The sequence below is a fragment of the Piliocolobus tephrosceles genome, chromosome 2 (assembly GCF_002776525.5).
Source record: "Piliocolobus tephrosceles isolate RC106 chromosome 2, ASM277652v3, whole genome shotgun sequence".
Lineage (NCBI taxonomy): Eukaryota > Metazoa > Chordata > Mammalia > Primates > Cercopithecidae > Piliocolobus > Piliocolobus tephrosceles.
In genome coordinates this window covers 177,888,814-177,908,027 of record NC_045435.1, presented here as the reverse complement: position 1 = coordinate 177,908,027, position 19,214 = coordinate 177,888,814, and the positions used below count along the sequence as shown (strand labels likewise).

The 19,214-nt window shown below is 40.3% G+C and overlaps 1 protein-coding gene across 5 annotated transcripts in view; it reads left to right on the top strand.

Moving 5' to 3' along the window:
* The window catches only part of KCNAB1 (potassium voltage-gated channel subfamily A member regulatory beta subunit 1), a 437,512-nt gene that overhangs the window by 395,708 nt on the left and 22,590 nt on the right, over positions 1–19,214 (top strand). For all 5 annotated transcript variants that reach the window (XM_023223335.1, XM_023223336.1, XM_023223333.1 and 2 more), the window contains 3 exons: positions 16,828–16,913; positions 17,564–17,684; positions 19,013–19,107. In XM_023223335.1, coding sequence (XP_023079103.1) covers positions 16,828–16,913; positions 17,564–17,684; positions 19,013–19,107 — 302 coding nt within the window. The remainder of the gene's footprint in view (positions 1–16,827; positions 16,914–17,563; positions 17,685–19,012; positions 19,108–19,214) is intronic.

Below are 19,214 nucleotides of genomic sequence, written 5' to 3'. Positions count from 1 at the left end.
AATGAATTCTAATTCATTGCACTATTCACAAATCCTATAGAATTTGACATATGCAATAACAGCATTGTACTCTATACTCATTGTGGATGCCACCTCACTTTTATCAGAATAGAATAACCTCTTTAATTACTACCATTTAGCATTAACCAAACACAGCAAACTGATTACTTGGAATCACCAGGTTTTAGTAGAAAATGGTGGGGCCGAGTCTCCATCTCCCAGCGCGAGCGACACAGAAGACCGGTGATTTCTGCATTTTCAACTGAGGTACTGGGGTCATCTCACTTGGGAGTGCCGGACAATCGGTGCTGGTCAGCTGCTGCAGCCCGACCAGCGAGAGCTGAAGCAGGGCGAGGCATCACCTCACGTGGGAAGCGCGAGGGGGAAGGGAGTCCCTTTTCCTAGCCAGGGGAACTGAGACACACAACACCTGGAAAATCAGGTAACTCCCACCCCAATACTGCGCTGTAACACCGGCACACCGGAGATTATATCCCACACCTGGCCGGGAGGGTCCCACGCCCACGGAGCCTCTCTCCTTGCTAACACAGCAGTCTGCGGCAATCTAACCGCAAGGCAGCAGCGAGGCTGGGGTAGGGGCGCCCGCCATCGCTGAGGCTTAAGTAGGTAAATAAAGCCGCTGGGAAGCTCGAACTGGGTGGAGCTCACAGCAGCTCAAGGAAACCTGCCTGTCTCTGTAGACTGCGCCTCTGGGGACAGGGCTCAGCTAAAGGAGCAGAAGCCTGTGAAACGCGAACGACTCTGTCTGACAGCTTTGAAGAGAGCAGTGGATCTCCCAACACGGAGGTTGAGATCTGAGAAGGGGCAGTCTGCCTGCTCAAGTGGGTCACTGACCCCTGAGTAGCCTAACTGGGAGACATCCCCCACTAGGGGCAGTCTGACACCCCACACCTCACAGGGTGGAGTACACCCCTGAGAGGAAGCTTCCAAAGCAAGAATCAGACAGGTGCACTCGCTGTTCAGCAATATTCTATCTTCTGCAACCTCTGCTGCTGATACCCAGGCAAACAGGGTCTGGAGTGGACCTCAAGCAATCTCCAACAGACCTATAGCTGAGGGTCCTGACTGTCAGAAGGAAAACTATCAAACAGGAAGGACACCTATATCAAAACCCCATCAGTACGTCACCATCATCAAAGACCAGTGACAGATAAAACCACAAAGATGGGGAAAAAGCAGGGCAGAAAAGCTGGAAATTCAAAAAATAGGAGCGCATCTCCTCCTGCAAAGGAGCACAGCCCGTCGCCAGCAACAGATCAAAGCTGGTCAGAGAATGATTTTGATGAGATGAGAGAAGAAGGCTTCAGTCCATCAAACCTCTCAGAGCTAAAGGAGGAATTACGTACCCAGCGCAAAGAAACTAAAAATCTTGAAAAAAGAGTGGAGAATTGACAGCTAGACTAATTAATGCAGAGAAGGTCATAAACGAAATGACAGAGATGAAAACCATGACACGAGAAATACGTGACAAATGCACAAGCTTCAGTAACCGACTCGATCAACTGGAAGAAAGAGTATCAGCGATTGAGGATCAAATGAATGAAATGAAGCGAGAAGAGAAACCAAAAGAAAAAAGAAGAAAAAGAAATGAACAAAGCCTGCAAGAAGTATGGGATTATGTAAAAAGACCAAATCTACGTCTGATTGGGGTGCCTGAAAGTGAGGGGGAAAATGGAACCAAATTGGAAAACACTCTACAGGATATCATCCAGGAGAACTTCCCCAACCTAGCAGGGCAGGCCAACATTCAAATTCAGGAAATACAGAGAACGCCACAAAGATACTCCTCCAGAAGAGCAACTCCAAGACACATAATTGCCAGATTCACCAAAGTTGAAATGAAGGAAAAAATCTTAAGGGCAGCCAGAGAGAAAGGTCGGGTTACCCACAAAGGGAAGCCCATCAGACTGACAGCAGATCTCTCGGCAGAAACTCTACAAGCCAGAAGAGAGTGGGGGCCAATATTCAACGTTCTTAAAGAAAAGAATTTTAAACCCAGAATTTCATATCCAGCCAAACTAAGTTTCATCAGTGAAGGAGAAATAAAATTCTTTACAGATAAGCAAATGCTTAGAGATTTTGTCACCACCAGGCCTGCCTTACAAGAGACCCTGAAGGAAGCCCTAAACATGGAAAGGAACAACCGGTACCAGCCATTGCAAAAACATGCCAAAATGTAAAGACCATCGAGGCTAGGAAGAAACTGCATCAACTAATGAGCAAAATAACCAGTTAATATCATAATGGCAGGATCAAGATCACACATAACAATATTAACCTTAAATGTAAATGGACTAAATGCTCCAATTAAAAGACACAGACTGGCAAACTGGATAAAGAGTCAAGACCCATCAGTCTGCTGTCTTCAGGAGACCCATCTCACATGCAGAGACATACATAGGCTCAAAATAAAAGGATGGAGGAAGATCTACCAAGCAAATGGAGAACAAAAAAAAGCAGGGGTTGCAATCCTAGTCTCTGATAAAACAGACTTTAAACCATCAAAGATCAAAAGAGACAAAGAAGGCCATTACATAATGGTAAAGGGATCAATCCAACAGGAAGAGCTAACTATCCTAAATATATATGCACCTAATACAGGAGCACCCAGATTCATAAAGCAAGTCCTTAGAGACTTACAAAGAGACTTAGACTCCCATACAATAATAATGGGAGACTTCAACACTCCACTGTCAACATTAGACAGATCAACGAGACAGAAAGTTAACAAAGATATCCAGGAATTGAACTCATCTCTGCACCAAGCGGACCTAATAGACATCTATAGAACTCTCCACCCCAAGTCAACAGAATATACATTCTTCTCAGCACCACATCACACTTATTCCAAAATTGACCACATAATTGGAAGTAAAGCACTCCTCAGCAAATGTAAAAGAACAGAAATTATAACAAACTGTCTCTCTGACCACAGTGCAATCAAACTAGAACTCAGGACTAAGAAATTCAATCAAAACCGCTCAACTACATGGAAACTGAACAACCTGCTCCTGAATGACTACTGGGTACATAACGAAATGAAAGCAGAAATAAAGATGTTCTTTGAAACCAATGAGAACAAAGATACAACATACCAGAATCTCTGGGACACATTTAAAGCAGTATGTAGAGGGAAATTTATAGCACTAAGTGCCCACAAGAGAAAGCAGGAAAGATCTAAAATTGACACTCTAACATCACAATTAAAAGAACTAGAGAGGCAAGAGCAAACACATTCAAAAGCTAGCAGAAGGCAAGAAATAACTAAGATCAGAGCAGAACTGAAGGAGATAGAGACACAAAAAACCCTCCAAAAAATCAATGAATCCAGGAGTTGGTTTTTTGAAAAGATCAACAAAATTGACAGACCGCTAGCAAGGCTAATAAAGAAGAAAAGAGAGAGGAATCAAATAGACGCAATTAAAAATGATAAAGGGGATATCACCACCGACCCCACAGAAATACAAACTACCATCAGAGAATACTATAAACACCTCTACGCAAATCAACTAGAAAATCTAGAAGAAATGGATAATTTCCTGGACACGTACACTCTTCCAAGACTAAACCAGGAAGAAGTTGAATCCCTGAATAGACCAATAGCAGCCTCTGAAATTGAGGCAACAATTAATAGCCTACCCACCAAAAAAAGCCCAGGACCAGATGGATTCACAGCTGAATTCTACCAGAGGTACAAGGAGGAGCTGGTACCATTCCTTCTGAAACTATTCCAATCAATAGAAAAAGAGGGAATCCTCCCTAACTCATTTGATGACGCCAACATCATCCTGATACCAAAGCCTGCCAGAGACACAACAAAAAAAGAGAATTTTAGACCAATCTCCCTGATGAACATCGATGCAAAAATCCTCAATAAAATACTGGCAAACCGGATTCAGCAGCACATCAAAAAGCTTATCCACCATGATCAAGTGGGCTTCATCCCTGGGATGCAAGGCTGGTTCAACATTCGCAAATCAATCAACGTAATCCAGCATATCAACAGAACCAAAGACAAGAACCACATGATTATCTCAATAGATGCAGAAAAGGCTTTTGACAAAATTCAACAGCCCTTCATGCTAAAAACGCTCAACAAATTCGGTATTGATGGAACGTACCTCAAAATAATAAGAGCTATTTATGACAAACCCACAGCTAATATCATACTGAATGGGCAAAAACTGGAAAAATTCCCTTTGAAAACTGGCACAAGACAGGGATGCCCTCTCTCACCACTCCTATTCAACATAGTGTTGGAAGTTCTGGCTAGGGCAATCAGGCAAGAGAAAGAAATCAAGGGTATTCAGTTAGGAAAAGAGGAAGTCAAATTGTCCCTGTTTGCAGATGACATGATTGTGTATTTAGAAAACCCCATCGTCTCAGCCCAAAATCTTCTTAAGCTGATAAGCAACTTCAGCAAAGTCTCAGGATACAAAATTAATGTGCAAAAATCACAAGCATTCTTATACACCAGTAACAGACAAGCAGAGAGCCAAATCAGGAATGAACTTCCATTCACAATTGCTTCAAAGAGAATCAAATACCTAGGAATCCAACTTACAAGGGATGTAAAGGACCTCTTCAAGGAGAACTACAAACCACTGCTCAGTGAAATCAAAGAGGACACAAACAAATGGAAGAACATACCATGCTCATGGATAGGCAGAATCAATATTGTGAAAATGGCTATACTGCCCAAGGTTATTTATAGATTCAATGCCATCCCCATCAAGCTACCAATGAGTTTCTTCACCGAATTGGAAAAAACTGCTTTAAAGTTCATATGGAACCAAAAAAAGAGCCCGTATTGCCAAGACAATCCTAAGTCAAAAGGACAAAGCCGGAGGCGTCACGCTACCTGACTTCAAACTATACTACAAGGCTACAGTAACCAAAACAGCATGGTACTGGTACCAAAACAGAGATATAGACCAATGGAACAGAACGGAGCCTTCAGAAATAATGCCACACATCTACAACCATCTGATATTTGACAAACCTGAGAAAAACAAGAAATGGGGAAAGGATTCCCTATTTAATAAATGGTGCTGGGAAAATTGGCTAGCCATAAGTAGAAAGCTGAAACTGGATCCTTTCCTTACTCCTTATACGAAGATTAATTCAAGATGGATTAGAGACTTAAATGTTAGACCTAATACCATAAAAACCCTAGAAGAAAATCTAGGTAGTACCATTCAGGACATAGGCATGGGCAAGGACTTCATGTCTAAAACACCAAAAGCAACGGCAGCAAAAGCCAAAATTGACAAATGGGATCTCATTAAACTAAAGAGCTTCTGCACAGCAAAAGAAACTACCATCAGAGTGACCAGGCAACCTACAGAATGGGAGAAAATTTTTGCAATCTACTCATCTGACAAAGGGCTAATTTCCAGAATCTACAAAGAACTCAAACAAATATACAAGAAAAAAACAAACAACCCCATCCAAAAGTGGGGAAAGGATATGAACAGACATTTCTCAAAAGAAGACATTCATACAGCCAACAGACACATGAAAAAATGCTCATCATCACTGGCCATCAGAGAAATGCAAATCAAAACCACAATGAGATACCATCTCACACCAGTTAGAATGGCAATCATTAAAAAATCAGGAAACAATAGGTGTTGGAGAGGATGTGGAGAAATAGGAACACTTTTACACTGTTGGTGGGATTGTAAACTAGTTCAACCATTATGGAAAACAGTATGGCGATTCCTCAAGGATCTAGAACTAGATGTACCATATGACCCAGCCATCCCACTACTGGGTATATACCCAAAGGATTATAAATTATGCTACTACAAAGACACATGCACACGTATGTTTATTGCGGCACTATTCACAATAGCAAAGACTTGGAATCAACCCAAATGTCCATCAGTGACAGACTGGATTAAGAAAATGTGGCACATATACACCATGGAATACTATGCAGCCATAAAAAACGATGAGTTTGCGTCCTTTGTAGGGACATGGATGCAGCTGGAAACCATCATTCTTAGCAAACTATCACAAGAAGAGAAAACCAAACACCGCATGTTCTCACTCATAGGTGGGAACTGAACAATGAGCTCACTTGGACTCGGGAAGGGGAACATCACACACTGGGGCCTATCATGGGGAGGGGGGAGGGGGGAGGGATTGCATTGGGGAGTTATACCTGATATAAATGATGAATTGATGGGTGCTGACGAGTTGATGGGTGCAGCACACCAACATGGCACATGTATACATATGTAACCTGCACATTATGCACATGTACCCTAGAACTTAAAGTATAATAAAAAAATAAAATAAAATAAAATAAAAAAAATAATAATAAAAAAAAAAAGAAAATGGTGGGGCCATATTTAGATTATGTTGAAAGAAAAGATGCAATTTTGTGAACCGTATTCTACATAATTACTTCTTGGAGCATGTCAGCAGGCAGTGGTAAGTCTAGGTGAAAAGCTGGAAAGACTGGGGGTGGTGATAAAAGAATTACAGGGAAATAATGAGGATAGAGTAGAAAGCTCTCTCATTGCTTTGGGCAAGTCACTTCGCCATTTTTATCTAAATGTAAGATGAACAACTGCTGTCTTGCTAGGATTAAAGAGTATATGTCTGGTGGAGCAAGAAATAATATTAAGAGGATACAGTATCACATAGCTTCCCCTGTGTAGGGAGAGTTGTACAAGGAGTGAGCAGAGTTCCCAGGACAGCCTGTGTCTGTCTGGGAGAAGTCACAGCAAGGTCAGGCTCTCAACTTGCACGTTCTACAAATGGGAATTTTAGGTTCCAAAGTTTTATTTACTTAGAGATGAGGTGAAAGGTAGAGGCGGAGGGAAAGATCACAGGGGCAATACCACAAAACTCAAATAAGACCAAATAATCTCTCAACCTCCATTTATTTATTCTCTTATCAATCACTATTTTTAGTTGACACATAAAAATTCTACATATTTATGGAGCACAGTGTGATATTTTGCTACCCATATACAATGTGTTATGATCAAATCAGAGTCATTAACATATCCACCACCTCAAACATTTATCATTTCTTTGTGTTAGAAACATTCAAAATACTCTATTCTAGCTATTTGAAAATACAGAATAAACAGTTGTTAACTATAGTCTCCCTACAAAGCTACTTAAAAGTAATATTGTGTTTATTAACTAAGCTCTCCCTATTCTCCTTTCCCTCCCACTCATCCCAGCCTCTAGTTACCACTATTCTTTTCTCTGCTTCTACGAGATTAACTGATTTAGCTTCCACATATGAGTGGGATAAATATGAGTATTTATCTTTCTGCACCTGACTTATTTCACTTAATATAATGTCTACCAGGCTTATCCATGTTGCCACAAATTACAGTATTTAATTGTTTTTTATGGCTGAATAATATTCCATTGTGTATCTATACTGCATTTCCTTTATCATTTCATCTGTTGACGAACACTTAGGTTGATTCCATGTCTTGGCTAGTGTGAATTGTGCTGCAATAAACATGAGAGTGCAGATACCTCTTCAACATATGATTTTCTTTCCTTTGGATATATAATTAGTAGTGAAACTGATGGATCATATGGCAGTTCTAGTTTTTTGAGAAACCTCCATACTATTCTGCATAATAGCTGTACTAATGTACATTCCTACCAACAGCATATGATTTTCCTTTTCTCCACATTCTTGCCAGCTTTTTTTTTTTTTTTTTTTTGTCTTTTTGATGGCAGCTAGTCTAATGGGTGAGATGGTATCTTATGCCTTGTTTTTGTTCTTTTTGCGGCAGGGTCTTCCTTGTTGGCCAACTGTATGTCTTCTTTGGAGGAATATTTATTCAGATCATTTGCCCATTTTTAAATTGGATTATTTGTTTTTTTTTTTTTTTTTTTTGCTGCTGAGTTGTTTGAGTTCCTTGTATATTCTGAAAATTAATCCCTTGTTAGATGAATAATTCACAAATATTTTCTCCCATTCTGTAGGTTGTCTCTTTACACTGTTGGTTACTTCCTTTGCTGTGCAGAAGCTTTTCAGTTTAATGTAATTCCACTTGTCTATTTTTGTTTTTGTTGCTTGTGTTTTTGAGGTCTTTCCCATAAAATCTTTGTCCAGACCAATTTCCTGAAGCATTTCCCCTGTTTTCTTCTAGTAGTTTCATACCCTCAGGTCAGGTCTTACATTTGGGTCTTTAGTCCATTTTGAGTTGATTTTCGTACATGATGGGAAATAGGAATATAGTTTCATTTTTCTGCACATGGATATCCAGTTTCCCCAGAACTATTTATTGAAGAGACTTCCCTTTCCCCCAGTGAATGTTCCTGGAACCTTTGTCAAAAATCTGTTGGCTGTAAATATGTGAATTTATTTCTAATCTATTCCATTGATCTATGTGTCTGTTTTTATGCCAATATCACGCTATTTTAGTTACTATATATTTGTAGTATATTTTCAGGTCAGGTAGTGTGATATCTCAAGCTTTGTTCTTTTTGCTCAAGATTGCTTTGGCTATTCTGGGTCTTTTGTGGTTCCATATAAATTTTAGGATCGTATTCTCTATTTCTGCAAAGAATGTAATTGGAATTTTGATAGGGATTACATTGAATGTATTGAATGTATAGATTGCTTTGGGTCGTAGAGTCATTTTAACAGTATTAACTCTTCCAGTTTGTGAACATGAGATGTCTTCCTATTTTTTCTGTGTTCTCTTCCATTTCTTTCATCAGAGTTTCATAATTGTAGAGATTTTTTTACCTTCTTAAATTTATTTCTAGGTGTATTATGCCATTTTTGCATTGCTATAAAGAAATACCTGAGGCTAGGTAATTTATAAAGAAAAGAGGTTTAATTGGCTCATGGTGCTGCAGGTTGTACAGAAAGCATGGTGCTGGCATCTGCTTCTGGTGAGGGCCTCAGGGAGCTTACAATCATGGTGGAAGGCTAAGAGGGAGAGGGGGGTGTATTACAAGGCTAGAGAGAGCAAGAGAGAGAGAAAAAGGAGATCCCAGACTCTTTTAAACAACCAGCTCTCATGTGAATTGAGTGAGTGAGAAATCTCTTATCACCAAGGAGATGATGCCAAACCGTTCATGAGGGATCCACTCAATGATCCAGTCACTTCCCACCTGGTTCCACCTCCAACATTGGGAATCACATTTCAACATGAGATTTGGAGAGGACAAACATCCAAACCATACCACTTGGTATTTAATTTTTTGTGGCTATTGTAAATGATTGCTTTCATGATTTCTTTTTCAGCTAGTTTGTTGTTATTGTATAGAAATGGTACTGATTCTCATATGTTGATTTTGTGTTCTGCAACCTTATTGCATTTATTAATCAGTTCTGAAAAGGTTTTTTTCACCCATTTATTTGTTTCAAGGTGAAGGCTGGGCTAAATATGACCTTTTTTCACCATGGTCTCCTGCATAGGTGGTCTAGTGCTTCACTTTGGAACTCAGGGGTACTTAAAAACAACAGTTGCTGTTCAGAGCCTTTGGACTTGAGCTAAAAGTGAGACTAAAAGTGTCCCATTTCAATAACCTATTTCACATTTTAGAATAAGGTTCTGAAATCATGTTTGGGCAATATCAAAGTCTCACTTCAAACTGTCTAGAGTAAGGGAAAACCAGTGTGTGACAGAGAGGAGAGGTTGAGGACCATGAGCTCTTTAGGGAGGGTTCTCTCAGGGTAGCTACAGGGTGGAGGAAGATGCATTGCCTTCGGAGACATAAAGCTCCATTCTTGGGCCAGAGTTTTGAAGAAGGTTCAATATTTCCAGATAGAAGAGGTTTTATTGACTTGGCTCAGTGTGTGAATTCCTTTCTAGTCTCTTGAATCTGTTCTGTTCTGATTCAGAATCAGTTTGGCCAGTGCCCTGATCCAGAAAGCATATTCCCTACAAACTGCCCTGTGAAGACTACTCTTTCTTTAAGCTTTGACAGATCAGATGCAGACACCAGCCTTTTTTTTGCCTCTCTTTTCAAAGAGTCATCAGATTTTAGTCTTTCTTCAAATTAAAAAAAAAAAAAAAAAAGAGAGAGAGCGAGAGAGCTCATATTTCCCAAGTCATTTATACTCATCATGAACTATAGCCATCTGTGTATTAAATGCAAAGGGATGGATGGATATAACCACACAAGGCATCACATGTTCACAAACACACAATGAGGTGAATTAAGTAAATTCCCTGTTAGTTTTCTCTCCCAAAACCGTCTTCTCCCTCAATGCACTATGCACAGAGCCTCTCACGATGACCGATCACAGAACTTCAAAGCTAGGCAGGGTCCATAGACTATCTGCTGAGACCCGGCACAAGCGATTTTATCTTTCTGAGTCTCAGGTTCTTCCTCAACAAAATGGGATTCAAATATTTCCACCTAAACAATTATTGTCAAGATTAAGTATATGCTTAATTAAGATCAATCTGCTCATTTGCATTGAAGAAACTGAGATCTCAGCAAGGACAAAGAGATGTCAAAGGTTAGTGACTGTGATGGGGCCAAAGAAACCAATGTCTCCTGCATCCTAGTACATGCTCTGTAAGGCAAATGGAACCAGGCTGTCCTTAGACAGCCAGCAAACCTTTAAGACATGTGACTCATGATCCATACTAAGGATGACATCATTTCATTTATGATTATAAGTTTCCAATCCTCTGAAGAATGGTAGTCCTCTATCTCCAGGCATCAAGCTGAGAGGATTCTCCACAGCTCAGAAGATGAAGGACTGATCAAGATTCAAGAGGATTCCTCTAAGCTTCAAAGAAGCACAATTATAAACCACCACCACCACAAGCTTCTGAAGTTAAATAAATAAATAAACAACTTAAGGTAGATAAATCACAAAAGCTGACCTGAAGTAAAAATTGTGCCTAGGTCTAGGCCTATTTTTTATTAGTGTTAACAGCCATTCCTCTGATGAAACCAAATTCTTGCATTATACCAGTGTTCTAGCCTCCATCTTGATCCTTGCCTCTTAAAAAAAAAAACCTGATACCATCTGGGTTGGACCATAGGGTACTGCCAATATTAAACTATTATGGGGCTCTAAAAACAGCAATTTCATTTGATTAAATATATAACATGTTAGTGTTTAAAGTGGTGCCTTTGCTTGTTAGATAATCTTTCTTTTTTACATAAAAGTATAACACATATTTACTGGAAATGTGAAAAATTAAGAACAAAATTACATGTAATTCCACTAAATAATACAATTATTATTTTGCATGTTTTTCTCAGCATTTTGCAAGCATATTTAAAATATTTATAATTGTTAATAATATTCAAGCTTTTAATTATGCCTAAAAACTTCACTCCTAACTTGTTTCCTCATTTAGAATAAGAAGAAACTGCACTGGATTACCTCTAAGGTTTCTTTTGCTTTTGTCTTTTTGTCTCTATGGCCAGATTAATTTGAGTACATTTTATATGATTAAAACACTCATTTCTAATAAAGATATTTTTATCTTTACTCCTATGCTTATTGTTCATGCAGTACAACTATTTGCTTACAACTTTCAAAGTTCTAGGGAACATTCTGCAGGAAAAAAAGTTTCATGTGAGCTACCACTTGTGGCATCTGATCCAATTTAGAAAATTAAAATATTGATCAACCAAAATTGTTTTCACTCAGAACAAATAGTTGTATTAATTTCTTTGACATAAAATGCATATTTTAAAAAACATGGATGGCCTACATTACTGAAACAACTGTCCCCAAAATGTTAGAATCTGGGCCTACTTGAGAAGAAACCTGGGCCATTTTCAGTTTGTGTTACTGTTTCAAATTCACAAATTATTCTACACCCATTATCCCATGTCAAGCTTTGAAAGAATTTCACAACATCCATATCATTTCTCAATTTACAGAAGGAAATTCAGTACTCAAGGAAACAAAATGGACCTGCAGCATTTATAGGGAGCCACTTGTGTGCTAAGGATACAGGGAGTATGTGCGAGAGCTGCCTGCAGCGGGTGAGCCCTGGGGAGGCACCACTAGGTTAAAGAATAATGATTATTTCAACTTGGAAAGGAGTGCAGAGGGAGGACTTCACAAAGTCTTTCAATAGTTTAGTCAGTTTTTCTAAAAGTTTGTGATTGAGAGCTAATGAAAATAATGCAAAGGCCCTGGCTCATTGAAGGAGGCTAGGACCTGGACCTCAGCATTTTTATCAGACTTCCCAGGTGGTTCTGATTCATAGCAGAGAGAGAGAGAGAGACAGCATAGATATCATACTAGCTCTTTGTTTATGTACTAAGGCAAATAACGAAAGATTATAGCATGAAGCACTTGGATTAGATAAAAAAAGCAAAAGCGGAAATGTAGAAAACGTTCGTACCCATTGAAATGGCTTGCTTGGGAATAGTATAAAGCAGTGTGTATCAGCACTACTTGAAAGGCTACTTAAAACACAGATGCAGACTTTGTAATTTACTAGGTCTGGGGTGAGGCCCTGGGATTTGCATTTGTAACAAGTTTCCAGGTGCTGCTGCTGCTGCTGCTAGTCCAGAAGCTACACCGCGAGATCATTGGTGTAGACAAGCGCGTTGGTTCTAAATCCTGGCTGCACACGAGAATCATCATCTGGGATGCTGGGGCCTCACCCACAAGAGATTCTAATATAATAGAATTTCAGTGGAGCCTGGGCATGGGTAGTTGTAAAGCCCCCTCTCCAGGTGTTTCTAATATGCAGTCGGAGTTGCGAACCACTGGGGTTAAGGCTTCTAGAAAACTCGGGAAGGAGTCCAGAGCAGGAGAGTCACATTCGGTACTGGGTTGTCAGGTTTAATCACATTTGTCTGAGTCTCCTTTCCCAGAGGCAGCTGACGCATGCACTAAACTACCTTTCTAACATCCTTTCCCCACTCAGAATTGTTATTCTGCCTAGGAGGCTTTTAAAATGCATCTCCATGTTATACACTTAAAACAACAGTATCTAGAAGACAGTTGATTTTTCCTTTCAGCAATGCTGCCCTCTAGTGTTCTTAATTATTCAAATCATGTAAAAACCCACCTCAGCCATCAGTATGGTTCTTTCCTGTTAGTAAGCTGAACGAATTTTTCTCTGAAATAGAATTGAATTTTAATTCATGGCAACATGAATCTCCAGAACTGCAGCCTCTTGGTTCTCCTACAATTTCTCCCTGCTTTTGATGTTGCAGCCTCCTTCCAGGACAAGAACTCACACAGTTCTCTTTTCCCAATTCCACCAAGCTTTACTCTTCAGAGTCAAAAGCTAAACAGTGAGGAAAAAACTACCAGCAACAAAAAGACCTGGCCATTGGAGTGCCTTGCAGAGGCTCTCCTCACGTTTTTCTCATTTCTCCTACACATCTCATGCCTCCTTGTACACTTGGTTCACAGTTTATTGAGACTAGAATTCATCAAACAGGTGCTCCCATATCTTCCCATGATGAGTTCTACAAACCTCCCTGGGTCCCATCATCTTGACAGAAGTGTCCTTCCCACCTCTGGGGGCTCTGCCCCTCCTCCCTCTCCCTTTATCAAGTCTCCCTCCCTCTTCCTTCCCAGCCCCCAGTCCATTTCATCAATAACTCCCTCTTCCTAGGTCACTCCAAATGGCACACAGGCTTACTCTTAATGTCCTGTGACCCTGAATATCCCTTCAGCTCGTGTCCTATTTCTCTTCCAAACTTATTGAATGCATTGTCTTTAAGGTCTCTCCTTCTTCCACTCATTCTTCCACTGAGTGGCTCCAATGGCTCCAGCCTTGCTTGATCCCATCACATCACTGACACTGAAGCTGCTCTTCTCACGGTCCGCAGTGGTCTCCCTACATGTGGCCAAAACCAGTGGATACTGTTTGGGGCTGTTCTGACCTGAATGTCCATGGCATTCCACCCTGTGGGCACAGCTCCCTCTTGAAGTGCCCTCTGCTCTTGGTCTGACACATCCCTGTGTGCCTGCTTCCTTCCTGCTCCTCTGGCTGGCCCCTCCTACCCAGCATCCTGCATGGGTCCTGTCTCTAACCCCTGGGCTGGCCATCAGAACCTCTTCTCTTTTCTCTCTATAGACTTTCCTTACAAGGCTCATCCATTTTCATAAATTTAAATATAATCAACAGATTGGTAACTAATAAATGTATATACCACCTCCGGCCCAGATTGTTCAGTGTCTTATTTATCCAACTATTCAATATCCGCTCAACATCTCCCCTTTTGTATCTCACATGCATCTCCATTTTTCGCATGTCCAAAGAAGAACCCTTGATTTTTCTCCCAAACGTGTTCCTCCTTGAGTCTCCCTTATCTCTGTAAAAAACCAGATATCTGGGAAACAGCTTTAATTCCTCCCTTTCCCTCACCACACCCTGTCCATCTGTAAGTATTGTGGATTCTGCCTTCAACTTATATTTTGAATACATCCACCTCTCTCTCTGTTTGCCACCACCACCCTATTACAAATTACCCTCATCTCCTGCCTAGAATACAGTAATACCTTCCTCAAGCTTTTTCTACTTCCTCCAGTCCTCCCTGTTACTAATGATTCTCCACAGCATAGAGACAGTGTTCTCAAATGCAAACTATATTCTACCATCCCCTTACCTGATAAAATGTTAATGGCTTCATTAAACCTTGAATAACATACAAATGACATGGTTTGCCCTCTGCCAACTTTATCTTGCACCCCTGTCCTCCTTTCCTCCCATTGCTGGGACTCGCTAAGCTCTGTCCTTCCTTAGGGCCTAGGCACGTACTATACCATCTGCCTCGAATGCTCTTCCACTGTTCTCCACGTGGATGGCTCCTTTTTGCTTTTTTATGCCTAAACATGATTGCTCTTTAGTGAGACCTTCCTTACTCCACTAAATACGTCTTCTCTTTCATTTCCTGTCCCAGTCCCCTATGTTATTTTCTTTATAACACTTTACATTTTATAATGACTTACTTATTTACCTCTCCATCTCTCCCACTCAACTTGAAACTCTCTGAGTCCAGGAAGTTTGTGTCTGTTTTACTCACAGATGAACCCAGCAACCAGCACGGTGACTGGCAAATATTAAGCTTGTAATACCTGTGTGTTGTATAATTGAATGAGTGCGCAAGAAGAGTCACAACTTCCACTCCATTTTCACTGCTCTTGTCAAGGACTCCCACGTGCCCAAGCCACCTGTCAGCACTCCGTACCTGTCTTACTTGATGGTGGAGACAGAGTTAAGGGAGAGGCCAGGTCCAGTTTATTCTCTGTTAACTTCTTCTATGTTTACCAGCATGTTTGATTCACCACAGTATCTCCAGCACCCAGGACAGCAGACACCTAATAGATACTGTTCATTGACTGAACTCCCAGCTCTGAATGACACAGGATGTGAAGGGAAAGGGAGCTGGTGCAGTGATGGAGACATCCAAAGAGAAAATTCATCTGGGGCGGAGATTCCTATCATTGTTTTCAACTTTTAGAAATGTTTATCATAGGCACGCATCTCCATTTGTACAGTAAAAGAGAAGAAAAGTAGTTCCTTACACTTTTTCAATCATATGTTTTATAAATGGAGAATGAACTTCATAGTTTTAGTTGCTGGGCAATAATTTGATATTCTAGAGTCTTTCTCCAAGAAAGAAAACGTTTGCTTGTAAAGCCAGCTTTTATCTCTGTTGGACACACAATGGTGCATGAAAACATTCCCATCTTCCAAACAAAGAAATCAAGGGTGATTAAAAATAATTTACACAAGCCAAACAAGCAAAGAAGCTAAGACCCTGACTCTGGCCATTTCATTCAAATCCTGTTCCCTGTCAATTTAGACAGTGCCTGCTCATGAGAAATAATAATAATAAAAAAGAATACATCTACTGCAACTCTACTTTGAGACAAGGATTTGGTTCTTTTGAAGGGCATTTAACTGACTGGTATTACTGAGAAATAGAAAAGCCCAAGGCATGTGACCCTTTGAAAATGTCGAGTGACCTGGCATCCTGAGTGTTTAACTGACCTGCTTTGAGGAAGAAATCCAACCCTGTCTGTAAATTTTAACTAAATTAAACCTGAGGGTCTCCACGCTCTCTTGTTCTGCAACACATCTGGCTGGTGCCAAGAGGATTTGCTCAGCTCCATCCTCTGGGGAAGGGATTAATTTTCCTGTTTAGGAAATGTGATGTTGAGCTGCATGAGGCTGATGAGCACACCGGGTGGGACCACGAACAGGCCCCAATGAAATCAATTATGTGGGTGTCTTAGGACAAAATTTGGTTCAAAGTGATCAAGGACAGGGTGTGTCATTGCAAGCTGTGAGCCACTGTGGCTTCAGCTGTTTGTTCAGCATTTAATATGTTTATCTTTCTGCTAAACACATTGTTGTTGAGTCACCTCTCTTAGAGACCCATTCTGTGTGCCTGTGTGCGACAATGCTCTGCAAGTCCAATATACAGAGACAAGTCTTTCACCCTCAATGACCTTACATTCCGCAAAGTCAAAGCAGATGCCTTCTCTTACTTCTCACTTTAGTGAGGAAGGTACCCAGGCTCTTAAAAAGGTGAATCATGTATTCTTTATTAGGCCAGGAATCATCAAGCAATAAAAGTAAAGGAAGAACTTTAAGTGGTCATTATATTTTCAATATAATTTAGTGTTGTTGCTGCAAATGGAAAATGGAATGTCAGTTTACCTAAAAGTACCATCAGCCTCCAAACCATCAATATTTCATGTCAGACAATAATGTTGTCACCAATATTAGACTAATTTTATTAATCAAACAAATAACTGCATTAAGCTTCTAAGCTTTGGCTAGAGGGGTAAAAATCACATAACTTTGAAAAGTAGATGAATTCATGAAATGTTGTCTGTTTGACCTCCCATAGAAATTGTCCGAGCCATGACACATGTGATAAACCAAGGCATGGCGATGTACTGGGGCACCTCGAGGTGGAGTGCTATGGAGATCATGGTAATTTAATTTCTACTTTTAAATGGTTATTGAGTACCTTATTATTGCTTTTCAGATGCCATGCATAAATTGCAAGATCTTTTGCAAACTTTTCTCACAATCACTATGGTACTGGAATTTTAGAATCAATTCCATCATTATGGAGATGGATATTGGAGCCGGAACTTTTCCATTCACAATACAACAGAGAATACAGTGTTCTCTGGTGGCAAGAGGGCAAAGTGAATTTCACAGCTATTGAGATATATTAACAGGGTATTCTAGTTTTCTTATAAAAAACTGTATTAACTACACTGTTTATACCAAGCTAGTTACAGATACTTTTATATGTTAGTCTAAGTCTTATTTCTTTAGGAACTTAAAAATAGTTAAGCTACATTTTCTTTATCATAGTGTATAATTCACACTTTGACTGATTTGCCCTGTACTTAACTCAATCCAAACCCTCCCAAAGAATTAATAAGGGTTTCCTACATTTCATATTGCTCTTAGTGAAATTGGTGGTGACAAATTTGCTTATTATTTGGCATCCTACATGTTTTTTGGTTTGTACCGATTTCACCAAAGTAAACATTTCTCATACATACAAATTACAGCGAAGCCTCATTTCCCATCAGTATAAATTCAGTTGTAATCTCATTCCTCCCTAGGAAGCCTACTCTGTAGCAAGACAGTTCAATATGATCCCACCAGTCTGTGAACAAGCTGAGTACCATCTTTTCCAGAGAGAGAAAGTGGAGGTCCAGCTGCCAGAGCTCTACCACAAAATAGGTAATCTTCAAAATAAAATAACAAGAGAAAGATCACTGATTGGGGGCGGGAAGAAATAAAAACAGTGTTACTGAAATGCTTTCCTAAATGTCCCTAATTAACACAGACATTATAAGAACCATGCATTCCAGAGATTGTAGCAGAATCAAAATGTAGCAGAATCTGCACCTAGTCTACAAGGTATCACTGATGAAAGCCAAGCAGAGTTGTAAATTGTGACTGGTGTTTCAGCTGTACTCAGCAGGTGTTCAAAAAAATGCATACTGAATAAAGGGAACAACCAATGAATATATTCATTTTTCATTGGTGCTTGCTCGAGTAAACAATGACTACCTTTCAAAAACATCGTGGATATATACATCTGTATCTACTACCCTAGCCCTGGCACTGAGTTAGAAATGGGAAATTCAACAACTAGTAAGTCGGGCACTATCACTTTGTGTAGATAGAACTAATGCCTTCAGAGAGAGGGGAAAAATATATATATATATAACATATACCCAGGAAATTTAGACATTAGGAAAAGACGAATAAGCCACATTTTCAGGCTTACTTATCAAAAGTTTCCAGAGATAGTTTTCTTCCTAAAAAATAGAGGTTCAGGCCGGCTGCGGTGGCTCAAGCCTGTAATCCCAGCACTTTGGGAGGCCGAGACGGGCAGATCACAAGGTCAGGAGATCGAGACCATCCTGGCTAACACGGTGAAACCCTGTCTCTACTAAAAATACAAAAAACTAGCCAGGCGAGGTGGCGGGCGCCTGTAGTCCCAGCTACTCCGGAGGCTGAGGCAGGAGAATGGTGTAAACCCGGGAGGTGGAGCTTGCAGTGAGCTGAGATCCCGCCACTGCACTCCAGCCTGGGAGACAGAGCCAGACTCCGTCTCAAAAAATAAAAATAAAAAAAAAAAATAGAGGTTCATATGAGCAGGAAAATTCTGGGAAAAGGAGATAAAGATAAAAATTCAACAACAATTGTTATTATTGCTCTCACTTATTGAGTGCTTACTGTGTACCAGGTGTGTGCTCCTGCTGTGTAGCAGGCACTATGTTAGGCACTCAATGGACAACAAAAATTCATGGATGACCCACATTTTTCAGGCTTTCTTATATGCACTCCCAAGAACTGACAGTCCATGTTTAATTGGTTGATGAAAGAATGAAACACAATTTGTAAGCTCCTAAATTGTAATGGAAAAAATGCACGCCGATATTAACTCATTTATCTGGACAGCTTTTCCCTATAACCTACCAAATTCTATTTAAACACCACTGCCCACCCCCCCCCCCCCCAATTTGCACAAGCAACTTTCTCAGTTTTTTCTTCTGTAGGGGTTGGCGCAATGACGTGGTCTCCACTTGCCTGTGGAATCATCTCAGGAAAATACGGAAACGGGGTGCCTGAAAGTTCCAGGGCTTCACTGAAGGTATTTTTCTCAATGTCTAGAAAAAAGCCTGGGGGTAGGAAGGAGGGAAGATTGATAAGAACAGCTCTGCAACAGCCTAGGGCTTCCCAGCTCAGGCAGACTGTGTT